The 24,185-nt window shown below is 40.5% G+C and overlaps 1 protein-coding gene across 2 annotated transcripts in view; it reads left to right on the top strand.

The window, feature by feature from the left end:
* BTBD3 (BTB domain containing 3) overlaps positions 1–24,185 on the top strand; it is a 38,642-nt gene that overhangs the window by 2,863 nt on the left and 11,594 nt on the right. Inside the window, exon 1 of one of the 2 annotated variants that reach the window (XM_057502723.1) lies at positions 7,750–10,709. The exons of the other annotated variant lie outside the window; for it this stretch is intronic. Coding sequence (XP_057358706.1) covers positions 10,610–10,709 — 100 coding nt within the window. The 5' untranslated portion in view covers positions 7,750–10,609. Of the gene's footprint in view, positions 1–7,749; positions 10,710–24,185 lie in introns of those variants that run through there. 2 annotated transcript variants of the gene reach the window in all.

Here is a 24,185-nt window from a genome sequence, read left to right as displayed (position 1 = left end):
ATCATAATCACATTATCCAGAAATAAACTATTAATAGGATGAGGTTGCTTCCATTTGTTCCTTTTTGTTTGTCTGTATAGCCATATTTTTAAACAAAATTGACATTTTAATTTAATCTGTAGTTTTAAGTACTGCCCTTTTAGTTACTATATCACAGATATTTCCTATGCCCTTAAGTCTTTGATAATAAGATTTTTAATGGTGGATATTAACTAGTTTTCTATTATTGTTTGACATATTTCCATTTTTAGTGACTGCAAATCCTAGCTTGGCCACTTCTGATATAAGTGACCCTAATTACCCAATTCTTTAATTGTCTTTCCTTTATCCATAGAATAAGGTTAATAATGCTGCCTGCAACATAGCATTTTAGGGAGGTGGAATACACCAACTAAATGAAGGTCCTGAGTAAAATCTGGGAAAGGGGGCAGTCTCAGAAAGTAATAGCAGATACACAGCAGAGCTGGAATAAATGCTCTTGTTTGCAACTCTCAATATCTCTGACTTGACTTGGTCTAGATTTATAGCAGGATTTCTGGGGCAGAGGTGAACTCTTTTATGACTCTTGAAGATTGCCAAATGGCTTATGCCAAGACACATTGATCCCCTTCCACTCTGACTGGTCTTTCCATAGTGTCAGCATTCCAATGTTTAATCTTTCTTAATTTTCTATAAAAATGTGCTCTTGTTTTAATTTATATTTTTTGGTAGCTAGTGAAATTTATAATTTGCTTTTTGTTTTACCTTTTGAGAGTTGTCTATAAGGTATTATACTCACTTCACTCTTAATTGATGATCCTTTATTAAAAAATTATTTTAAACACTTGTTTTATATCAAAAGAATTGTGCCTTTATCATATCTGTAATGTTTTTTTTCCCTTTATACTTTTTGTTTTTCATAATTTTTGTTTGTAAACATTTATGTTTGTAAAGCTCTGAAGTAAGGTAAATGAAAACAAAATTTTGGAAGTACATTTTAGTGTTTGTGTCAGTATATGGATATGAATTATCCTTCTCCTCCCCAGCTAGCCAGTTTTACCAGCATCATTTATTAAATAGCCCATCTTTTCCTCATTGGTTGTAGTTTTTCCTTTACTACATTTTAAGATCTTGACAAGCTTTTGGGTCTGCTTCTGTTTGATGTCTTACCCATCAATGCATTGATCTCTAATCTTAATCAGTGCCAACTCTATAGATTTAGAATACATAGGAATACCTGGTAGAGCAAGTCACACTCTGCTTTAAAAAATCATAACTACATTCATCTGTCCTCTTTAAGATTATTTTGTTATCTTTAAACTGATACTGCATATAGTTTAAGATTACTAAAAGGCTTATTGTAACAAGGTGACCTCTGTCCCTTTCCCTTCCCCTTGGTCTTTCTCTCCGGTAGTAGCCTCTTGACTGTTTACTGTTTCTTCTGAGTGTTTCTACTGGGGCCATTTGTAGGGTCTTTCTTCTTGGGCTGGTCAGAGTGGTCTTCCAGCACCCTTCACTGCAGAAAGGATCAAGCTGCCAGTGTTCATAGAGCCATCTGGCTGGAGTCTTAGCATCCTCTTTGTGTAAATAGAGTCAGTCACTTGGGGGAACACTCCTGAGCACACTACAGCCTTACCTGTTTTTCCTACTCAGTGTCTAGTCTTGCTGGGGTGTGGGACTTTTGGCAGAGCTCTGCAGCAAGGAGCTGGGAAGGGCATCCAGGGGTGTAGGACTTATCGAGGAAGCTTTACTAACCTTGTTTTAGCCTGTGACCCTTTGACCTCTGGTTTTTGAGTGAACTGGAGTGCTTCTCAGCTTTCCTCACTGATGACATGTGTCGCATTTCACTCTTAAGTCCTCTAGTTGCTACTTATCCATCTGTTTTCCACTTTCTTGACTGTGTTGTAGTTTCCACACAGCTTTTTTAAGTCTTGGGGTCTGTCTTCTAGAAGGATCTTTTTACTGCCTTTTTAGTGGTTTAGAGAGAGGATATACTTGAATGTTTTATTAAACTTGCCATCTTAATCTGGAAGACTCTGCAGATGAATCCTTAGTACTAAGAAATTCCTGATTATGTTGTATTTTTGTTCATTGGCATGGACTGTCATTTACATGTAGAATAGTCAGTGTTTCTATTAAGGGACACAAGGTTATTCAGACCTTCTGTCTCTTCTAACAGAGATCTTTTTTTTCATGTAAGTCCTAATATTTCTTGTTAGGATTCTTGGGTATTTTTGTTGCTGTTGTGATGGGCTCTTCAAATTGGTTATTGCTGGTGTAAGACAGTTGTTGATTTTGTGTATTTATTTTATAGTTTGCTTTTATTCTAAGAGCTTTGCAGTTTATTGGGCTTTCTAGTTATACAATCAGTTGCAGATAATGACTCTTGTGTCTACTTCTTTTTAATAATTATACCTTTTATTTTGGTTTTATGGTAGGCTGCTCTAGTGTTAGCATTTTAGAAAAATTATAAAATGCTCTGGCACATTACCAAATAGTAAGGGTGATAATGTACAAACGTGTTCTTTATTTTAATAGGAAAAGTAGTAGTATGATACTGGCTTTAGGGTTTATCATAATTTCTTCATCAGGACAAAGGAAATGTATGTTTCTATTTCCAGTTTACCTGGAGGTATTTTCTTTCTTCTAAGGAATAAGAATTGCGTAATAGCAGGTTAATGTCAGCACCTGAAGGTTATCACTGTTATTTCTTTAAAAATCTACTGATTTGAGCCCCAAATATTAGATTGGAGTAAATCCTTCCTTTTGGTTAATTCTTTAGGAAAACAAATTCAGTTTCATAAGCAAACTGAAAGATAACATTATATTCAATGTACAATAATGTCTTTTAGGGTTGGGGTGGATTAGGGTACAGTCAGCAGGGCTTTTTCAGAAGAAAATATTCCAAGTCACTGAATCCAACAGTCAATTCTCATTTTACCTATTGGCAGCATCTGATATAATTGGTCATTCCCTCTTTTATATATATATATATATATATATATATGTATGTATATATATATATATACACACACACACATATACATATACTTTATTCAGTTAGGACAATATATTCTGCTTTTCCTCCTGTATTGCAGGCTCAGTTCTTGTAGGATTCTTGTCACAAACAGTTGTAAGACTCTCATAAAATACCATGTAGCTGCTCAAGACTCCCAAATTGTAGATTTGCAACTGGATTAGCTCTTTTAAATTTCTGATGCACATGTACAGCTAGTTTTTTGACTTCTTCACTTGAGTATGTAAAAGATACCTCAATATTTAACAGAACTAAAATTGAATTTCTAATCTTCCTCAGCAAACCTGGTCTGCTTTCTGCCTGCCCCATTTTGGTGGGTGGGAGCTCTATTTTTCAGGTCATTCAAGCCAAAAACTTTGGAATCATCCTGGCTTTTTTCTTTCTCTCCCACTCTGTATCAAAGCTATCAGCAAATCCTGCTCCTTTATCTTCAAAGTGTATGCAGAATCCTGTCCTCCAGATAAATCCAGGAGTTCCCCTTTTCCCACCTCTACTGCTAGCACTTTTGTCTCCATTTCTTGCCAGGATTATTGCAGTGGCCTCTTTTTTCTCCATCCCTGGCTTCTCTTTAATATGTTATCAGCATCACAACTGGAGTGATCTTTTTAAGACATAAGTCAGATTAAGTTTAAAACCCTCCAGTGGCTCTCATTTCACTCAGAATTAAAGTCAGATTACTCTTGCCCGATTCAATCTGGATACCACTACCTCTGACCTCTTTCTCTGCTCTCCAGTCCAGCCGTCCTTACCTTCTTGCTGATCCTGGGCATATCAGGCACTTTTCCACTTTCAGGTCTTTGTGCTGGGTTTTCCCCCTGCCTGTAATGTATTTCTTCCCAGATACATTCATGGCTACCCCCCTTACCTCCTTTCCAGTCTTCACCAAAATAGCACCTTGTCAGTAAGGTCTGCCCTGTGTCCCTCTTTCAAGGCTCTACTACTTCTTTTTCCGCAGCACCTATAAACTCCTAAATTACTACTTACATGATTTATTTGTTTGTTCATTTGTTTTTGTTGAGTTGTCTCTTTCCCCACCCCTGCTAGACTATAAATTCCATTTGGGCAAATATTTTGTGCCTGTTCATTAATGTGTCCCAAGTGTCTGATACATACAAGGTACTCAATAAATATTTTTTGAATGATTGAGTGTCGTCTGCCTTCTCTGTTTTGTTTTCCAGTGAATTCCTCATAAAGCAGTGTAGTCCTTTGGCATTTGTTGATCCAGCGTTGGTCGCTTAGCATCCCACCAGCAAGGGAGAAGTTCAGAACATGTGTAATTTATAATGGAGATAATAATACTTATAGTGGTTGTGAGGATTAAACAGGATACTGTCTGTAAAGCACTAAGTGATGCCAGTGTGTAGGGATAGGTTGCTTAACTGTCAGAAAAGCCCAGACAACTGCCTCAGTTCACATCTGAATGGCAGGAACTGTCTTCCAGAACCTGTTCTCTTTAGATTTTAGTTTTTAACCAAGGGTGGAAAAGAGACAATTCCTTTTTGGCAAGGAAAGTTCTCACTTTGGGAACTTTTCAAAACTTACCTGAGCTCCCTAGTAAATGGCAGTAGTATACTGTGATTATCTGTTCTTTAACCAGTCTGTTCAAGTGGAATGTAACCATTTCTTTTCTCCTTTTGTGTTTTCCTGCTGGTCAGGACATCCCTGCATCTCTATGTCCCCTTAAAACCTTTTTCATCTGAGGTTCTAGCTGAAGTAAGTTCTTTAATAAGGTGATTTTGAAACCTGTCAAGTCATAATTGAATGTGGTACTAAATCCATAAAATTAAAGGATCTCAATGCTTCACCTTCAATTTCCCAGACCGGAATGCACTGTAATCATACCTACAGCAATATTGTAGCCATCATTTTAAAGTTTTGCGTGGTGTTTCTAGTCTCCCTTTCATCGTCTTTTTTGTTGTCCTCATTTGAGTCCTTCAAATATGAGAACATCTCAGAAACATCATACTCCCATTCCTTCTCTTGATAGGGCAAGAAATATATGGTTTGTACCATTGCAATTGTTGTGCAAATAAGTGGTGTCAAGTGCAAGAAATATAATTTGGGGATTTGTGTTAGCAAACAAAGAACAGACAATAAACCAAAAAGATGATGTATGTATCTCTAGAAATGCATAAACCCAAGAGCTGTTACCTAAACACAAAAATGACAACTTCCCTCAATTTCTGCTTTTTTTCTTAAGACATATCTAGTACCTTATTTTTTCCTCTACTTTATTTTTATGTAATAGTATGTGAGCAAGAGCCGTCTCCATATTCAGTTAGAGAGTATAAACATTTTAGCCATGATTATAATACATACTAGAAACAGAATTTCACAAGCTCACCACTGCTCTGAATGCATTTACCTGATGAGTTTGCCTTGCCTTTGAAACTCAGGCTAGTGTTACATTTAGTTTTGTTATTGTGAAGACTCTTTGCAGATAAAACTATTACATAGTTTATTTTCTTTTGAACCCAAAACAGTCCGCTCTATTGGCCATCGCTGAGTGGAAAGTTCCTCCTTTGTGCTGCTGAGTCACACAATATCCCTGAGTTTAGGCTATTAATGGATAGCCCAGTTGGAAAAAACACTTTGTTTTTATAGTGCTACACCTGGTTTGGGGACCTTGTGTTTGCTTTTTGAAAATTTTTTTTTAGTTGCTATCTTTTCTTATATTCAGCCAGTTTTTCGAAAGTGGTGATCTAGCCTACCTGGCACAGGGAACATGCCTGCTTTCTAGTAAGGGAGGAATTTTGGCTGTCAGCCATTATTATATCTAGGTCTCTGAATAGACAAGAGCTTATATAGATAATGCCACCTATTTTCAGACTTTTGTTTATAGAAAATGTAGTGAAACATCAAGTGTAATAGACTACACTTAGATGTGTTACTGGGGAATGATCTTTGTTCCTAGAAAGTCTAGAAAATGACAGAGTTCTTAATTAAGGTTACAGAGGGTATCCTATCCCCAAATAATCCTACTGTCAGTATTAAAAATGGTGAGAAGTGACCCAGAAGCACATCCTGCTCAAGATTCAGGTTCTGGCTCCACACAGCTACGGGTGGCTGTTGCACTGCCCTTCCCCCCAAACTCCATGTAAGACATCCATCCTGGTAGGAGTGCATCCCAGAGTGTCCCCCCATCCTCTCCTTTGGCTTAAGGAGATGGGATGAGTGAGTGCTAGAAGCTGGCACCCATCTTTCTGAGAGTGGGCATTCAGTCACTTCTGACCCCCACGTAGCCAGTCTCTCGGACTTCCCATCCTCCCGCAGATGACTTCACATATTTCAGTAAATGCCGTAGAACTTCTTTGTGTGAGTTAGCAGTTAATTTTCTAGTTAATTTAATACTATTCTAGTTTTCTGTGGGACCAATGGGATCAGCCTGTGCTTACCTGAAATTCTAGGTTACTTGATTATCTCCTGTCTCTTGTCATTGTCATGAAAGTCTCTTCAACATGCCAAAATGGATCCTGAGCTCTTGGCTAGCATAGGCTCCCGGCACGTACACAAAATCATCACCAGGCAGGGTGGGTGTTTGTTAGGGATGTCAGTATACAATGGTGTTCAGGTTCAGTTATGGGAAAATCAAATGCTCAAGATAGGGACAACCTATATTTTTATTTTACAGTTTATCTATAATAATAGATAATTGTTCAGTATAAAATAAATATGAAGACCACAGTCCTACTACTAACACAATACACATCCTCTGAAATCTTACAAACAATGAAGCTGAGAAGTGTTTGACTAATAAAAAAAGGCTATTTTTAAATGAAAAGTTACTATGGGTATATTAAGTATTTCCTTTGTTTGGACTTCTACAAATTCCTAACCTAAACTTTGTTTCCAGCAAACTTTTTTCTACTACTTAATATAAAGGAAAGTTTTGATACTATACAGTATCAAATACTATACTGTATAGAAATATACAGGAAGACATTAAATTCCTGTTGGGAGAAACAGGTTCTACCTAACGTGTGTCTTAAAAATGAAGGAAAAAGTGAACAACAGATTCTCCTAAATGTTGGCAACCATTCCTACCTTGGGGAACAGCTGAGGTTTCTGCTTCTGAGTGTCTTGAGGAAATGTGATAGAGGAGAAGACATTATCAAAGAGAGATACTTGCTTCTTTCTTGCTGGTTTCTGTGAAGTTTCTAGGGATAGTTGTCAAAGTCCATTTAAATTTTTCTTGTAAGGTCTTCAAAGAAGGTGTCAGTAGATGTGTCTTAAAGGTTAATTATCATGTAGACTCAAATCATCCATGAACTTTTTGTGCTCCTGTTATACTGAAATCCATTGGTCTGCCTTGTACTTTAGGTTTTGTTCTTGTTTTTTTTTGTACAGCTTGTCTGTTTTTTTGTGTACAGCTTGATGAATTTTGATATGTGTATATGCTCTTGTAATTATCACCCAGATCAAGGTATGAAACATTCTGATTTTTTCACTATTCACCTATTTCACCCATCCTCTCATTGTTGTACTTGGAATGGACCTTTCACCTATGCTCAATTCTGTAATATAATTGTGTTGTTAGAAAACATTGGTACACTGAATTATGCAAGTTTTCAAATGTTGACATGTTTCATTAATAATACCAAATTACATTTATTTAATGTCATCACAGATGTCCTCAGAAACAGTCTTTAAGTATTGGGAAACTATCAAGCTGATGGTGATGTAATCAAGATTTCCAAATTTCTGATTTTACTTGAAGGTTAAATTTTACAATTGGTAATAGTTTTCCTTGATGTGACAGGCTCCATTCATTTTGAGAAAATGTCTGCTAAATGCCTAAGTATGAATAAGCATACTTTGTATATTTTGTCAAGTATAGTGGTTTAGCTATAACACTGTTGCACAAGTATTTTTTCTCAAGACAACCATTCTATTTCAGTTTCACCAGAAGTGCTTTAAGCATACGTCCCATTTTGTCACACAGAATATTAAAAGAATGTGTACACAAGGGTCAAGATTTAATAAAGTCAACCAATTTTACTGCTGCATATCACAGAGATTCCCCATGAAACAGTACACTGGTTATGGCAAAGGAATGCAGTCACCAACCTGCATTCACCTGAGCTGTTACATCACTAAGACCCCCAGTTCCCTAGGTGTGGAGAGGAGTGGGAAAGGAAATATGACTTGACTGGTCCTCCAATACCCATTCCCTTTGGCTTCTCAGGGTACACTGGAGTGATCTTTGTGGCTTAGGAACCAGCGTCAGTCATGAAAGAAGAGTCACAGAGCCTGGCTATGGAACACTGTTAAATTTTGGAGCCCTGGGAGAAAGCCCTCTCTCTTCTGTTTGGAGCAGGTAGCTCCTCCCATGAGAGCTTTTGGTTATGTATCACCATTATCAGATGTTATAGGAGATTTCAGAGGGCTTCAGTCACTTGTACCTACTTCAAAGACTTTCTTAACCAGTGCAGTTCAAAACTGCTTAAAATGCTTAATACTTCCAAATCATAAACAACTTTATTATAAACTTTAAACAACAGACACAAAACAATGTATTTACCTCATCCCACCTTCCAAAAAATGCACTTTTATAACCAGTTGAACTTACTTGGAAATTCAAGCTACTATTTATTTTTTGCCAACCACAGTTCAAGCCATTACTTCATAATACTTTATTTATATTATCAACCCTACTAATGATTTTCAAAATCATTGCTGGTGGTAAAAGTTTCTTTTCATAAACACACCAGCCCTGCAAGAGACTTTCCAGCCATGGCTGGGATATTGAGCTATTACGCTATTGATAACAACGATCTCCAGTGATTATTACTCCAATATTGTAAGAAAATATATAGACAGAAGTTGAGAAATCCTTATTTGTGGGGGAAAAAATCAAATACTTGATTACTTAGCACTCCAGATTTTAGTAAAGCATGACCTGGAGGCGCACACATACAAGCAGTGCACTTTTCTGCCGGCGCTTCTACTCTGTGGTGATCCGAAATGTGACACTGCCCATCCGGAGTGGTGTGGTTTGTTTGCGGGGTAGGAGCCAGTTTCCAGACTGTTCATATACTTAGCCCTGTACACACAAGCCTGTTTTATTACTTTGTTTGAAGGTTGGGTGTGTCTAATGTAGTGGAAATTCATCCATTCAATGTTAAGTACAGACGAAACACATTTCAAAGCTGCATATAAAAGTCTCTTTAATTATCCAGTTTTTTAGATCATTCGTATGACTGCTTTCCTCCTTTCATGTGAATTGCTGAGAATTTATTATCCTTTCCAGTTCATTAAATCACTAAAATTTTCTACTGGTGCTATAAATAAATAGGCCAGACCACGAATTGAGACTAGTTTATAAAAGCAGCTTTGTCCTGATAGCTGAGTCTTGCTTCTGGTTAGCTCACACTTCTCTGAATATGTGATATCTGTATTACATTACATTTTAGACTTCTGATGAAGGAAAGTCTTGCTTTAAGCACATGTGGGGACTTGCTTTAAGTTGAGCTTTAGTATTTTCTGTTGGCCCAGCTGCAAGATGACTGCAATTTTATAAAACCACATTTGTGCTTAGACATGTTCAGGAGAGCCTCAGGACACTATTAATAGATGTCTAGTTTCTTTACCACTGTACCTCCTATAAACCTTACATCTCAGTCTGAAACAGCATAGACCTCAGTTTCAGACCATTTTAGCCCAGGATCATTTGCACTCCACAAATGCAGTCTAGAGTTCTGGATGGACTTGGACTTGATCCTTCCAGTTACATAATTGTTACCTATTGAAAGTCAGTTGTGGGTGTGGTGGTGTTGGCTCTTTGGAGATAGGGAGATGCAGCCTTTGGAGAACCCAGCCTACCAGACAACATAAAGCAGGATGGAATAAGAGAACATGCTGCATGGAGTCTGAACGTGCTGGGAAGCCCTCCTTGCTGAAGTGTCTTTGCACTGCATTGTGAAGGCTGGATAGGCTTCTGATAGGCAGGGTTGTAGGAAAGAAAGGAAGGTGAGAATGGCAGGAAGCAACGGGCTCATTCACAGTGGGAATAGTCTTGTTTGCAAGGTGAGTGAATGGAGCCGATGAGTCAAAGAACTCCGGTCAAGTTACAGACCCAAAATGCATTACAAACCATGTGGCTTCCTTGCACTGTGAAAGGTGAGACAGAATTTCTTCTCATCTTCCTGGATAGGAGCCTGATCTACAGTCCTGTTAGGCTGATAGAAGGAGAGTACTAACAGTTGAGTCACCTCTTATTAAAGGTTTATTTTGACTTGAATGTTTTTAATCTGCTCGTTATAGCTAAGGTACACAGTAAATACTATCTGCATGTTATGTGATACAGAGATTGGAGAAACCCAAATTTAAGGACATATTTCCATGAATAATCTTGACTTTCTAAGAGAGACTTATTTGAGCATTATTTTTTTAAGCAGTTAAATTATTTTATTCTATACCTCTAGGCAGTTCAAGTACTGACCTACTTATATGGTAGCTGTTAATTAAAAAGAAAAAAGGATTTGCTGAACATTATTAGAATTGAATTTTTGTTTGAAATACCTTATTTTCTTCATTCAGAAACAGTGGAGCTAAGTATAGAACCCCCTCAACTCTGATTCCAGCTACAACAGCATGAAAGATGAAAGCAAGAAGGGAGTACTTTATCAGTGCCAAATAATTACTTTCTACAGCAAATGGAGGCAATCTCTGACTGTTCCTGATATTGATATAGGTAAGGCTATGCCAGCTTTTATAGGACAGTGTGACTTTATAGTGTGTCCTTCTCTACCGTCTTCAGGAATTGTGTACTTTAAAGCTAATTAAAAGTAGCATTAAAACATTTTTTTTAATTCGGACTTAGAGCAGATTTTACTTTGAGTTTTTGCCAGAAGCTGGTTTCTGTAATAACCCTCTGTCACAGGCTTCTAATTCTACTTGAATTTTTTGTCAGGAAATACATTTGTGACTCAATTTAGAAAATATGTGCCTTTTTCATTTTCATTTGGTGATCTCTACTCCAGAAAAGATATGTTGGAAATTGAGTGGGAAGGGAACATGTAACTTTATTTGTGTTTGTGTTTTCCCATAGCACAATTTCCCTTAGTGTAGAGCATTTCAGATCTTGTATTTGCGTAAAAAAACTACATTTCATAGTGGTTCTACATACATTGCAAAAAGGAAGGCATTTCATTAAATAGTGATTAATTGAGGCCCTTATGGATGTGTTTATTATGATGGTCAAGTCACAGAATTGGTAACTGGTCTTTTTCTATGTGATTTGCTAAAATAAGAAATGAAACTGGCTTGTTTTTGTTTTGTTTTCTGGCCTTGCCTTTACCAGATTTACCTTGTTCGTTTTATAGTGAAAAAAAAATTTAATTTAATATAATTTACTTCAGGTGTTTCAGGAGGTGGTAATAAATTGAATGATAGGAAAGTGGTATCACTTCCAAACACCCTTGTGTCACTGAGGGCATGGCTCACATTTAGGTAACTTGAATTTAGGAATCTTTGATCTTGTAGAGCTTTGTCATTACAAAAAGTTGCAGATGTTGAAGAAACTGGTCTGTGACATTTATCACTAATAATTATTACTGATATAGAATATATGGTGATTTGAGGATTGTCTAGGTTTTCTTCCCATTTCATGTGCTTTTTGGGAAAGGTAAATTTCCCAAATTTACACATAGAGCAAGACCTTTGGTTAAATATATAAGCAAAGAAGGGCTTTCGATTGTAATGATCTGATTGTGGAGATGTTTTCAGTTACTGTCTTCCTAAATCACCAGCCAAAGTTTAAAAAATCTATGAAAAACAGTTTTTTTCTTTGACTGAAACACATTATTTTCCTCTTCTGTCAACTAAAGCCAGCAACCTGGAGAAACACAGCAGTGGTTAGACAAGGCGGTTCCATTCAAGCATTTCTGATAGGATTAGTATTTCCTGTTGGGTCCTGCCTTCTCAGAAGTGAGGCCTGATTTTACTTTTCTTTGGATACATTGTTTAAAAGTACTTAGAGTCATACATGTAATGAGATCATTGTAATATGATAGTATTTCTCTTTCATAAATGAACATTTTAATATAGATTCTATATAAAAATAATTTTATATCTAAGTTTAACCTGTGTATAATGTTGTAAGTTAATAAATAACAGATTGACTATTAAAAATCTTTAGCAAATATTACCCAAAGAGTCAGGCTTCTACTAATCAGTTTTACATACATATGTCATTGCATGCCGTGATAAAATATTAGAAATGCATCATATTAATGCTGGAACTCTTATCAGTCCTAGCAGTGGAAATTCTCGCTTTGGAATTTCCATGTAGACTTTCTACCATATCATCGATTGTCATAGTAGCAGTCTCAGGTGAGAATTCTGATTATACTTTATCAAGTGACTACTTGATGAAAGCTCAATTATTCTAACTTAGTTCAGCCAGAATTCTGAGCATTATCTTGCCTGGTTAGGGGAGCAATTAACCAATCTAAATCCTTTCTTTCTGTTGGATTGTATATGCTTTACCTGGTTTCACTGACTGTAAGGTGCCGTCAGTTGCAAGACATGCCATTATTATATGTACCAAAAAGAAAGAGGAAAAAATTCTAATAGTTACACTCATGAGATGCCATCGGTTATAAGGTACAACCCAATTTCAGATGTTAAAGGGGAGGAGGGTCAGTCTTACAATCAATAAAATATGGCATATATATACACTTAAAGTTTTAGTTGAGCATTGGTCACAATCACAGCATTAAAATGTAAAGAAACTATTTTATATTTTCTGCTAAATATGCAGATTCTTTAATCCTAAAAATCTAGAATTGGAAAAGATAAAAGAGATTATGTAATGGACACTTTTACACATGAGGAAATTTACTAGGCAGTCATCTAGAGTATATAAAGATTAGCCATTGATTACCTTGTTTACTCAAGTATTTTCAAGTTTACAGGACTCATAGCAGTATATTCCTTTAAGTAGCTATCTTTAAAATACCTTCTATGATAATTTTTATATACTATTCCTTTTCAAGATCACTTAACATATAATCAAGAGTCATTTGGGATTTAGTTGAGTTATTTAGTATTCTAAACAACGTACACACAGACACAGCTGTAATTATCAAATATGTTAAACACCATATGGAATTTTTCCAAAGAATCATTGTTCCTGCCTTCAAAGAATTGCCACATTATACTGTTGAGTGTTTTTCCAAGTTTAAAGTAGAATTTAAGGTTAACTGGAGCTCTATATAGTGACAAGGAAATGACTTAGTGAAACTACGTTCCTCATCCTTTCAGGCAGACTGAGGTATGCTTTGCCCAAATCCTTGTCTTAGTTACTGCCCTTGGTGCTAGAATTCAAACTGGGTGCATGCTGAGAGAGGCCAAATTGAGTTGCCTCTGTAGGCACTGCTGGGGGCCTGTAGACAGACTACCCACAGCTAGGGGCTCTCTGAGGAAGCAGGTATAGCAGCACTTTTGCCAATACATGGTCATATGGAAATTTGAAGTCCATTGACAACCCAGCCCAGAGTGTAGGCTCCAGGTGTAGGTCCAACCTCTAGGTGGGTACCTGAACACACTGTACAACACAGATTTTGATTATGTAACCTTATCTGCAAAACCCAAGCAAGATCCACAGAAATCTAGGACCTGCCTTGGTCCATGGGTAGAGCTGGAACAAGCCTACAGATGATAAAATGTCAGTAGCTATGAAGCCTGGAAGATTACAGGAGAGCAAGATTAATCTTTGGGTTTTCCTATTTTGGAAGATTGTATCACAAATGTTTCCTACTTTGTGTACCATTGTTACTGATAGTGAAAGCTTACCTTGGCAGAGTGTCAACTTTTATCCAAGTTTTTTCACAAACATGTAATTTTGCCTTCACAATACTCCTGAGAGGGATGAGGGGGGTTTAATTACCCATTTGGCAGATGAGGAGAATGAGGCCCACAAATACTAAGGACCACCAAAACTCAAGGCCACTTGTTGGCTGTTACTCTTTTCACTGTACCATGCTGCCAGTGCTTGACTCCATGTTTATTTCCAAATTTAGAAAGCATAGAGTCTGTTTTCCAGGAGCTGCTGCTATGCTTTGGGACTGTCAACATTTTCTTGCTTATCTTTTTTACCTCCCAAATCACAAGTACAACTTTTGCTCGGTATTGGAGAGAAAAATAAGCCATAAAAGAACGCTATTCCTTCTTGACTTACCAGGTTAAATTACTCTCCTCTTTTTCTCAAAATTTCTGGCAGTGATACTCATTTCTTCTGTCCACCCTACCTCGTTTAAACCTCAGTTAACCTCACAGCTGTACTGTTCAGGTGTCTGTAGTAAACCAAGTACAAGTCCAGGCAAAGAGTCCAGAGTTAGAGCAAGTTAAACAAAAGTTGCCAGCACTGTTCGTCATTGACATGGGATTTGTTGGTGTTAACCAGGAATGGCTGGTTTTTCTAACTTTCATTTTACCTGGAAAGTGTCTTCTGTTTTTAAGCAGTTTCCTCATGACTGTTAGGCATGTGTGTTCCTTCCCGTTACAGCTCCTCTCCATTTCTTTCCAAAAAGTCACCTTCTAGCGTTCTTCCTGCATGGTGCAGAGTATATATGCTCATGGTTTTCATGTCTGATTTTGTGCATATTTTTCTTTTAAAATTGATTATAAATATGAGTATAAAGCATTATATAAAGATATGGGTAATTACTGTGGGGGAAAATCACAGTGAATGGAACAGACAAAATTAGGCAAGCAGGAAATCAGTACTCCAGTCCAAACATTGCTCCACTGCTTAACTGTGGACCTTCCACAAATCTCTTAATCTTCTGGACATCTATTTACCTTATTGAAGGATAAGTTGCATTAGAGATTTCTAGAGTCCCGTTCTGTTCCAAGCCTCATTCAAGCCCCCAAACTGAATACACAATATTGTACTAAATAAAGGGATGTCTGGCCAACCTTCCAGTAGAGAAGAGGATTCTATAGGTGAGCTTAAATTCTGTTGCTAATTTTGTTATTACTGGGAATTGAATGAAAAGAGGTAAAAGTAACTGAACTTTCTGGAAAATTACAAAAATCATCCAAAACCCACTATTAGCAAATCTTTTAAGCTTCTTGCTTAATCTTGTTCACATTGTATGCCCAATACCTGATGCAATGCATAGTCATTATGCCATATTTTGAGAATATAGGTTTGCCCTGGTATCTGAGAGTAGGGTTCCTATGAAACCTTTTGTGAGTTGAAGTGAAAAAACAATTACTGCTAATTTATATGGGAAAATTTTTTAGCATTTCCAGACGCAAAAAATAACCTCTCTTAGGCTTCCCGGTACCATAGGACACATCTTGATAACGGATGCCCAAAACAAATTGAGGTAAAGCACAGATGCTCACAGACAAAATTCAAAGCTCTGGTGGCTTGATAACCGAGATGAAGAGTGTGGTTCCTGGGGAAGGAGCTCGGTGGGGCCACTCTCCCTCCTCAGGCTGCCCACTGCCTTTACGGCAGCTCGCCACAAAATCAATGCTGAATACTGTTTTCATTTTTCGCCTTTTTTCATAAAAGTGAAAATACTCTTTTGATCTCTTTTGCTTAGTGAAAACAGGGGCCCATATAGGTCTTTCAAGTGAAGTGGCCTAATCCAGACTTTTGAAAAGTGGGGGATACCTGTATGCACTTTTCTTGAAAGATTGATGGGTTTCTTGATCTATTTACTTCATTAGGGCAGATTAAGCATGTCTTGTAACAGCTTTAAAATTAAGCAGATGTAGGAACAAGTGATACACTGATAGTTAGAAACTTTAGAGGTGAAATTTGACAATAGATATCAGGCTGGCATCCTTTATTACCCTTCAACCCAGAAGGTGATGTTTCTGGGTTACAGATTGAATAGATGGGGTTTTAACTATTTAATTTCAAGGGGAAAAAGAAGCCATAATTTGTATTTAATGACATAGATTATATAAATGAAAGCAGAGAATACAGTGATAGGAATATTTGTATATTCAAATCAATCTTAGATTTTCATAACATTTTGTTGTGTTCTGGATCATGGATTACTCTGAAAGACAGATCACAGCTGTGGCTTCTCTTTCCAGAGAGATAAATGCACACTCAATTCTGTGTGCAATTTGAGGGTTTTATGGGCTCCATTAGGTTGATGCATCCTTGCTTCTTCCTTATCTGGTGTGGCCCCTGGTCCAAATACTTGATGGCAAAGAACCCTGGAATGTTAAACCTTAAAAGCCCTCAGAAATAATCTAGGCCAGTATTACTTATGCTATGGTCATGAAATCAATGGAATGAATCAGGACCAACATTAAGAAAAAATTTAAAAAAAGAATAAAACAAAATGTCAGAGTGTATCATGCTAAGAATAAGTTTTGTTTTATTAATTTCCATGTGCGTGTGTGTGTGTGTGTGTGTGTGTGTGTGTGTGTGTTAGTACTGGATCTGACTATACAATTCATTTCTTACTGTGGATTGAGGGTAGAGATTGAGAAACACTCATCTATTCTAAATGAACCTCTTCATTTTGTGGCTGAAAAAACTGAGGCCCTAAAAAGCTAAAGGGTTTGTTCAGGACCCCCTCCCCGCAACACACACACTTTAATTTTCAGTGGCTGAGCCAGGATTGAACCAGTTTACTTGATAGCTAATTTTGCTGTGCCACAGTCCTAATGTTTTGAAACAGAATTATGAAGTAGATTATTTAAAAATATAAAGTGGTTCATCTGTTTCACACTTGCCATTTTTTAAACCTTCATTTTTCACTAATACTGTCTTAGTCATCATCCCTTAAAATAATTGACCTTTAGCTTCTTTTCCAGAGAATTAAAAAAATATTTTGGGGCCTCTCAGTTGACTGTATACATACCTGACTCCTGGAATTTAGGGCCTGATCAGAAGAATTTCAGAGCAAGACATGAAGGTTAAGTTCTATGTCTAAACCAAATTAAATTATTTTGACTTATTTCTCCAGTCACTTGATAATTAAAAGCAAAATGTGGTACCAGATGTTGATCCTGGACCATTGGGAAGATGCTGTAACATCCCTTAGTTTAATCTGTATGAGGTTTTCTCAAACTTGAATCATACAGATTACCTGGGGAGTCTTCTTAAAATGCAGATTCTGATCCAAAGTGTGGCTGAGATTCTGAGTTTCTAATAGGTTTCCAGAAGATGCTGCTGCATCTGAACCACACTTCGAGTAGCAAGGACCTCGTATTACTACCTGCCTTGTTACCATGGTACGAAAAGGCATCTCTCAAGCTTTCCATTGGCTCAATTTTATTAACATTTTCATGCTTTTCAAATTGGCTATAAAAATTAAAATGCTGTTCCTATTTTTTTTAATGGGATTACTTTTTGTGGTTTAAAACAGCCATGCTTATATCTCTCCCCACATCCATGAGTAATAATGCCCCTCTTTACTGCGCTGTTCTAGTTGAATCAGACTCAGTACTACTTCATTTAAGGAATGCATCCCCCAAGCTTTTCCACTAAACGTAATTTTCCAAATAATTGAAACCTTTAATTTCAGAAAGAACATTACCTAAAGTATAATTTTCTTTCTTAAACTATTATGTGCACTCTTTTCCTTTATTTTAGTGGCGTAAGTGTAGTGTTTGTGGAAGCCTTTCTTGTAAAGGATGTTGAAAATATTGTTAAGTCCAGGGAAAGGAAATCCTGGGACAAAATACCTCTAAAAAGGGAGAAATAAAGTTCAAAACCCGTTTATTTCTCACAAACTGCAGTCCCAGGTTGTCTTCCCTCTCTGCTCCAGCAGCAACCACGCTGGCCCTCCCCCTCACCTCTCAGGTACAGATAAGCCCTCTGTTGCCCAGGTAATCACCCATTTATATGGAGATGAACTTCTCCACCCCTGAGGAAAGATGCAAATGCACTAAAGCCATACTTCTTTCTACCTCTGAATGCCTATTTATATGCAGATAAACTAAAGCCCAGCGAGATATTCTGGAAATGTTTCAATTTTACCCACAATCCACCCTTCCAGAAATCTCGCCTTACAATTTACTCAATCACCCTCTTCCGACCAATCTAGTAACATGCAATAGCAACAGCAATAAAATCTTGATAATCCTCAAGCCAGAGGATTCAGCCTATGTAGATCAAGTAAATGTACTTTACAGCACAATCTCTCACTAAGCAAAAAATGCGTTTCTGAAAGGAAAGGAGCGACACACAGCAGCAATTCACTGGAGAATTCTGCTTTATTAGGGAAAGGTGCTGGGTTATATAGGAAGGGGCATGGGGTGATTGTGGTGTTACTTCTACAGGGCTGGTGGCTATTGGCTAGGTGCTGGGATTGGGAGGGTGGCGAGGGGTGATTGGGCTTCAGGTGGCGCCGGCAGGAACCGAGGACCCAGAAGAGAAGCAGGAGGTTCACCATCTTATGGGTGGGGGCCCTTAATTGCCCCCTTTCTCCTCTATGGGGTTGTGGACGTTGCTTTCTCTCTGACTGCTTCCTGCTGAATGGGGGCAGAGAAGGGAGTGAGGGCTTGAGGACCGGGAGGAAAGGGTTGATAGGACTCCCCACAGTAAGGACGAGTAGATGTGGACTTCTTCAGGTTGGAAATCAATGAAGGTTCCCTGTAACTATAGGTCGAGGACTTGTTGATTCTAATGGTGCCAAGAGGATACGGGTGCCAGAAGCCAGGCGTCTGCGGCCATTGTTTCCAGGAACAGTTTCCAGTGGAGAGAGGAGTCCGTCTCAGCGTGTGGTGAGGAGGTTACGTGAGGGTGAGGGATCTTCTGTGGCTAAAAGCTGGTAGTTCCTGAGTAAAAGCTGGTTGAAAGTTTGATTAGAGATTTTACCGACTTGGGATTTGATAAACTTTACTATACAAGGTAAGAAGAGACAGGCGAGAAGAATGATTATTATAGGGCCTGCAATGGGCCACAGCCAGGTGAGGAAGGGGTTTGTTAGTATTGAAGAGAATGGGTTGGAGGAGTAATACTATGGGTACCGGGAGTTACCCATGTAGTGAATGGCGCAAGACCAGTAGGGACATCTCTGTAGGTGTCTGGCCATCGCCTGCAACAGGCTTGTTTTTGGTCATAGAGGAAGCAGAGGTAGGAGAATAAAGGTAGCTGCTAGTGAACACTTCGGTGGAGGGAGGAAAGTGGAGGTATAAAGGCTCGGAGCAGCCTTTCAGAGGGCAGTCTGATGTGGCAATGAGGGCAGTAATTTTTGTTTGATGCTGTGTGTAAGTCTGTCTGACTTTGAATCACCATACAAAGGAGGCTGGGGTGGCGGGGAAGACAATAGGAATGAGGAAAAAAAGCGAGAGAGAGCGAGGGAGCAGTAAAAGAGGAAAAAGTCATTATTCGTGTATGGATGGCCAAGGGGGTGAACGGGATTTTGGAGGAAAGAGGACAGTAAGTTCAGGAGTCTGGAGGGAGGGAGAGTCTGTAAACTTTTGTAGGTTAAGAGATCCTTTAGGTGATGTGGGGACAGAATGGTAAGGGGCACCCTGAATGTCAGTTTATGAGCTTCCTTCTGCAAGAGCTGTCCAGCGGCTAATGCCCATAGGCAGGGGGCCCATCCCCGAACTGTGGGGTCTAATTACTTGGAAAGATAAGCTACTGGGGCAAAGGATGGACTATAATATTGGCCTAGGACTCCTAGAGCTTGACTGGACCTCTCATGAATGTATAATGAGAAGGGCTTCAACAAATCAGGAAGATGGAGAGCTGGGGCTTCCACAAGGGCTCAACGGAGCTTAATGAAGGAGTGTTGGGGTGAGGATAATGGTTCTTCAGGGGGGCCCTTGCTGAGGTCGTATAGGGGTCTTGCCAACAGGGAGAAGTTAGGGATCCACGCTCTAAAATACCCAGCCAGGCCTAGAAAGGAAAGGATTTCTGTCTCGGTTTTGGGAACGGGCAGGTCAGAGAGGAGCCGTTTTCTGTCTAAGGTAATGGACTTTCTTTGTTGAGATAGAAGAAATCTGAGGTAAGTGACAGAAGGGGAAGAGATTTGAGCTTTGACAGGGGATACCCGGTAACCTCTGGAAGCTAGAAGGTTAAGTAGGGAGGCAGTGTCAAGTTGAGACTGTTCCCAGGAGGGACTGCAGAGTAGAAGATCGTCCACGTATTGTAATAAGGTGGACTCGGAAGCCTTGTAGCAAAACTGTCCAAGTGTGTTGTTCAGAATGTCTTGTGTATGGGTCCGTCCAGGTGAAGGCGAAAAAATCTTGGGAGGAGGGGTCCAGAGGGATAGAAAAAAATGCGTCCTTGAGATCTAGGACTGAGAAGTGGGAGGCCGAGGCAGGGATCTGCGATAAAAGGGTGTATGGATTTGGGACTAAGGGATGGATAGGGACGATGGCCATGTTAATGAGGTGAAGCTCTTGGATGAGGCAGAAAGATCCGTTGGTTTTTTTAACAGCTAATATGGGGGTATTAAACGGGGAGTGAGTGAGTCTGAGGTAATTTTTGTTTAAAAGATCTTGAATGATGGGTTGGAGGCCTATGAGGGCTGAAGTGGTTAGGGGGTATTGGGCCTGACAGATATACTGAGAGGGGTCACGTAATTTGATAGAGGCAGGAGGACATAGAGCCACGGAGGGGCTTGTAATATCCCAAACTCTGGGATTTGCAGGGTGTATGAGGGCGGAACTGGAGCTTTCATTGGGTAGAGGGGGGTCGTTGGCTATGAGGGCCATCAGAAAGGGAGTACTGGGGACTGTGGGAGTGGATATAGTTATGGAAACATGGAGGAGAGAAAGGATGTCCCATCCTACTAAGGGGATGGGACACTGGGGCATAACCAGGAAGGAGTGGGAGAAAGGTATGGGATTGTCTTGGATTGTGCATAAAAGGGGGGGGGGGGTTTAATGGGAAAATCTGTTTACCTCCTACCCCGACTATAGGAGTAATGGCAGGCGTGGTAGGGCCCCGGTATTCCCGCAAGACTGAGAAGGTGGCTCCTGTGTCTAGGAGGAAGGAGATGGGGCGACCGTCTACTATTAAAGTAACCCTGGGCTCCTGTTTGGTGATGGAAATGGTCGGGCGAGAAGCCCCCGGGCCCCGTCAATCTTCTTCTGCCAGCCCCACTACGGCGGGCTTAGGATGGGGGTTGTTCGTCCAGCCTCCCCTTTGGGTGGCTGGGCAATCAGACCCCCAGTGGCCCTTTTTGTGGCATCTGGGACATGGGGTGGTAGCCCTTGACTAATGTCCTTCTTGTCCGCACTTGAAACAAGCTCCTGGGGGGGCTTGTTTGTAGAAGAGCGCCCAGGTTGTGGTTTCATCAGCTGGGCCAACATTTGGAAATTGTCCTGATCAGCGTTTTGTTTACGGTGTTCTTTCTCCTCCTCCCGGTTATGGAAGACTGTAAAGGCCACTGTTAGGATCTCAGTCTGTGGGGTAGCGGGGCCCTGTTCTAACTTTTTGAGTTTAGGTTTAATGTCGGGGTAGCTTTGAGCTAGGAAGTATGACATAAGGACATGTCTCCCGTCAGGCGTTTCTGGGTCCAGGCTGGTATACTGTAATAGGGCTTGAGTGAGTCTGTTTAAGAACTTGGAGGGAGCTTTTGAAAATTGACTATTTACGAGCTGCTTTTTTCAGACCTGCTATTAAGCAGCAGGCGAAGATATCTCGAGAGCAGAGACCGACGGCGGTGTTATAATCTCAGTGTGGGTCTTGTTCGGGGACAGCGGTGGGGCCAGGGGGATAGGTGGGGTCAGTCCTGTGGGTTTCGGAGGCGTGCGTTTGGGCGAAGTACCAAACTCGTCTATGCTCTTCAGGAAGGAGGGTATTGGCCAGGAGCATGAAAATGTCATGATGTGTGAGGCTGTATGACTGGAGGGTCCATTGAAACTCTGATATATGTCGTGGGATTGGTGGAAAAGGAACTTAGGCGTTTCTCAAGTTGGGCTAAATCTCCTAAGGAGAAAGGGACGTGAACACGCACGATACTTTCGGATCTTGCTATGTCCCAGAGGGGGACTGAAAGGCTCAGGCTTGAACTGCAGGGGGGTGAGATGGGGGAGGAGATGGTGGTGGAGGAAGGGGGAGGGGCTGTTGTAGGAGAGGAGGGGGAAGGGAGTGAACGGGAGGCTTTTGCGGGGGAGACGGCTTGCAGGCTAGGAGAACTTGGGGGGAGGCAGCGGCGGCGAGGGAGGCGGGAGGAGGAGGGGGAAAGCTTCAGTATAGGGAATCTCCTTCCATTTTTTCAGGTGCTGGCAGTAGTTAAAGAGATCGCGAGTGATGTTAGGATCAAGAGTTCCCCCTGCGGGCCATTGGTTGTTATTGTCTAGGGGGCATGTCGGCCAATCTTGGGAGCAGTATTTATGGAGAAGTTTTGGTTTTATATCAGGCTTCAGGGAGAGGGTGGCTAGACACTTGAGCAGGCATTCAAGAGGTGAACTTTCAGGGAGGGATGAGGAGGCTCCCATGGCTAAAGGACAGAGAAGGAGACAAACAGGGGAAGACGAACGGAGACCCTCGGACTGGGAGCAGAGCGCAAGGAGACAAAGGGCGTTCCCGGTGATCCTTGGGGGTCTGCGGAAACTCGTATACGAGTCGGTTTCTTAGGAAGTGTGGGTCGTCACCCAGACTTCTCTAAGAAGGCAGAGTGCCAGAGTCACGAGGTACCTAGTACTAGGAATTTTCGGCGGAAGGAATTTTCGGTGGAAGGAATGGAAAGAGGAGGAGGGGGGAAGGGAGCGTTCTCATCCGCAAAGGAGTCACCTCGTTTATGGCTGTTGGAGGAGGGGCCTGAGGGTCCGCCTCAGCCGTGAAGGCCTAAGGCGGGGAGAGTTCCCTCCTCGTCCCCGAGCGTCAGGGCCTTGCCGGACGATCACGGTCAATGGCGCTGCGATAGCTCGGGGAAGAGCGGCCCACCTCGGGGGAAAACTTACCCAAAGGCCAGAGAGGAGTGGTGAGTGTGAGGAGCCAGCGCCGGAAAAAGAGGACGAGGGCAAGCTGCTGCTGGTGTCGGGGGGGAAGACGGGGCCCAGTTGGGGTGTCCCGTCTCCCGGGTTTCGGCACTAATGAAAAGAAAGGAGCGACACACAGCAGCAACTCACCGGAGAATTCCGCTTTATTGGGGAAAGGTGCTGGGTTATATAGGAAGGGGCATGGGGTGATTGGGGTTCAGATGGCGCCGGCGGGAACCAAGGACCCGGAAGAGAAGCAGGAAGTTCACCATCTTATGGGTGGGGGCCCTTCAGTTTCTACCCTTGTTTACTCATTCTTAACAATCATGTTAGATTGCTCACAAAACTTTTACCAAATATTCGACACAGTCAAGCCTCTGTTTAAACATTATTTTTTTGACAACAGCAACACAATCCTAATTCTCAAGCCAGAGGATTCAGCTAGGTTCCTTCACAGCACAGTCTCTCACTAAGCACAAAAATACGTTTCTACACTTATTTACTCATTCCTAACAATCAAGCTAGATTGCTCACAAAACTTTTACCAAACATTAGACAAAGTCAAGCCTCTCTTTAAACATTATTTTCTTGACAACAGCAACACAATCCTAATTCTCAAGCCAGAGGATTCAGCTAGGTTCCTTCACAGCACAGTCTCTCACTAAGCACAAAAATACGTTTCTACACTTATTTACTCATTCCTAACAATCAAGCTAGATTGCTCACAAAACTTTTACCAAATATTAGACAAAGTCAAGCCTCTCTTTAAACATTATTTTCTTGACAACAGCAACACAATCATAATTCTCAAGCCAGAGGGTTCAGCTAGGTTCAAAGTCCCATGCAGATTAAGTCCAAAGCTCGTCCATTCCAGCCATCACGCGGCAGCTGCAGCCAGGGGACACATCCAGGACACAAAGACCGTAGAACCAAATAACCGTGATTGTCTGGGGCCAATTTGCTGTTATTACAGCAATACACAGAAGGCCAGCTTCCAGGCCTTTCCCCAAGGTTCCAGAAGAGCCAGCCATTGCCGATCCATGTGTTGAAATGTCCAGGACCACGTCCATTTTACTCCTAATTGCTGCACCCATCCTTGCAACACATGTCCAATAAAGTGGGTACCTCAATTGCTCTCAGTAACCAGCGACTGACCGTAGGCTGCAGAGAGACGCTGTAGGCCCCTCTTGGTAGTTTGCTGATCTGTACAATGTGCAGGGCACTCCTTCCAGGCTCTGTGACTTCTTCAAAGGTGAAAGGCAAGCCCCACCAACAGACCCACATTGTCTTTTGCCCCATGTGC

The sequence above is a fragment of the Manis pentadactyla genome, chromosome 5 (genome assembly GCF_030020395.1).
Source record: "Manis pentadactyla isolate mManPen7 chromosome 5, mManPen7.hap1, whole genome shotgun sequence".
Lineage (NCBI taxonomy): Eukaryota > Metazoa > Chordata > Mammalia > Pholidota > Manidae > Manis > Manis pentadactyla.
This window is presented reverse-complemented; position numbering and strand designations above follow the sequence as displayed.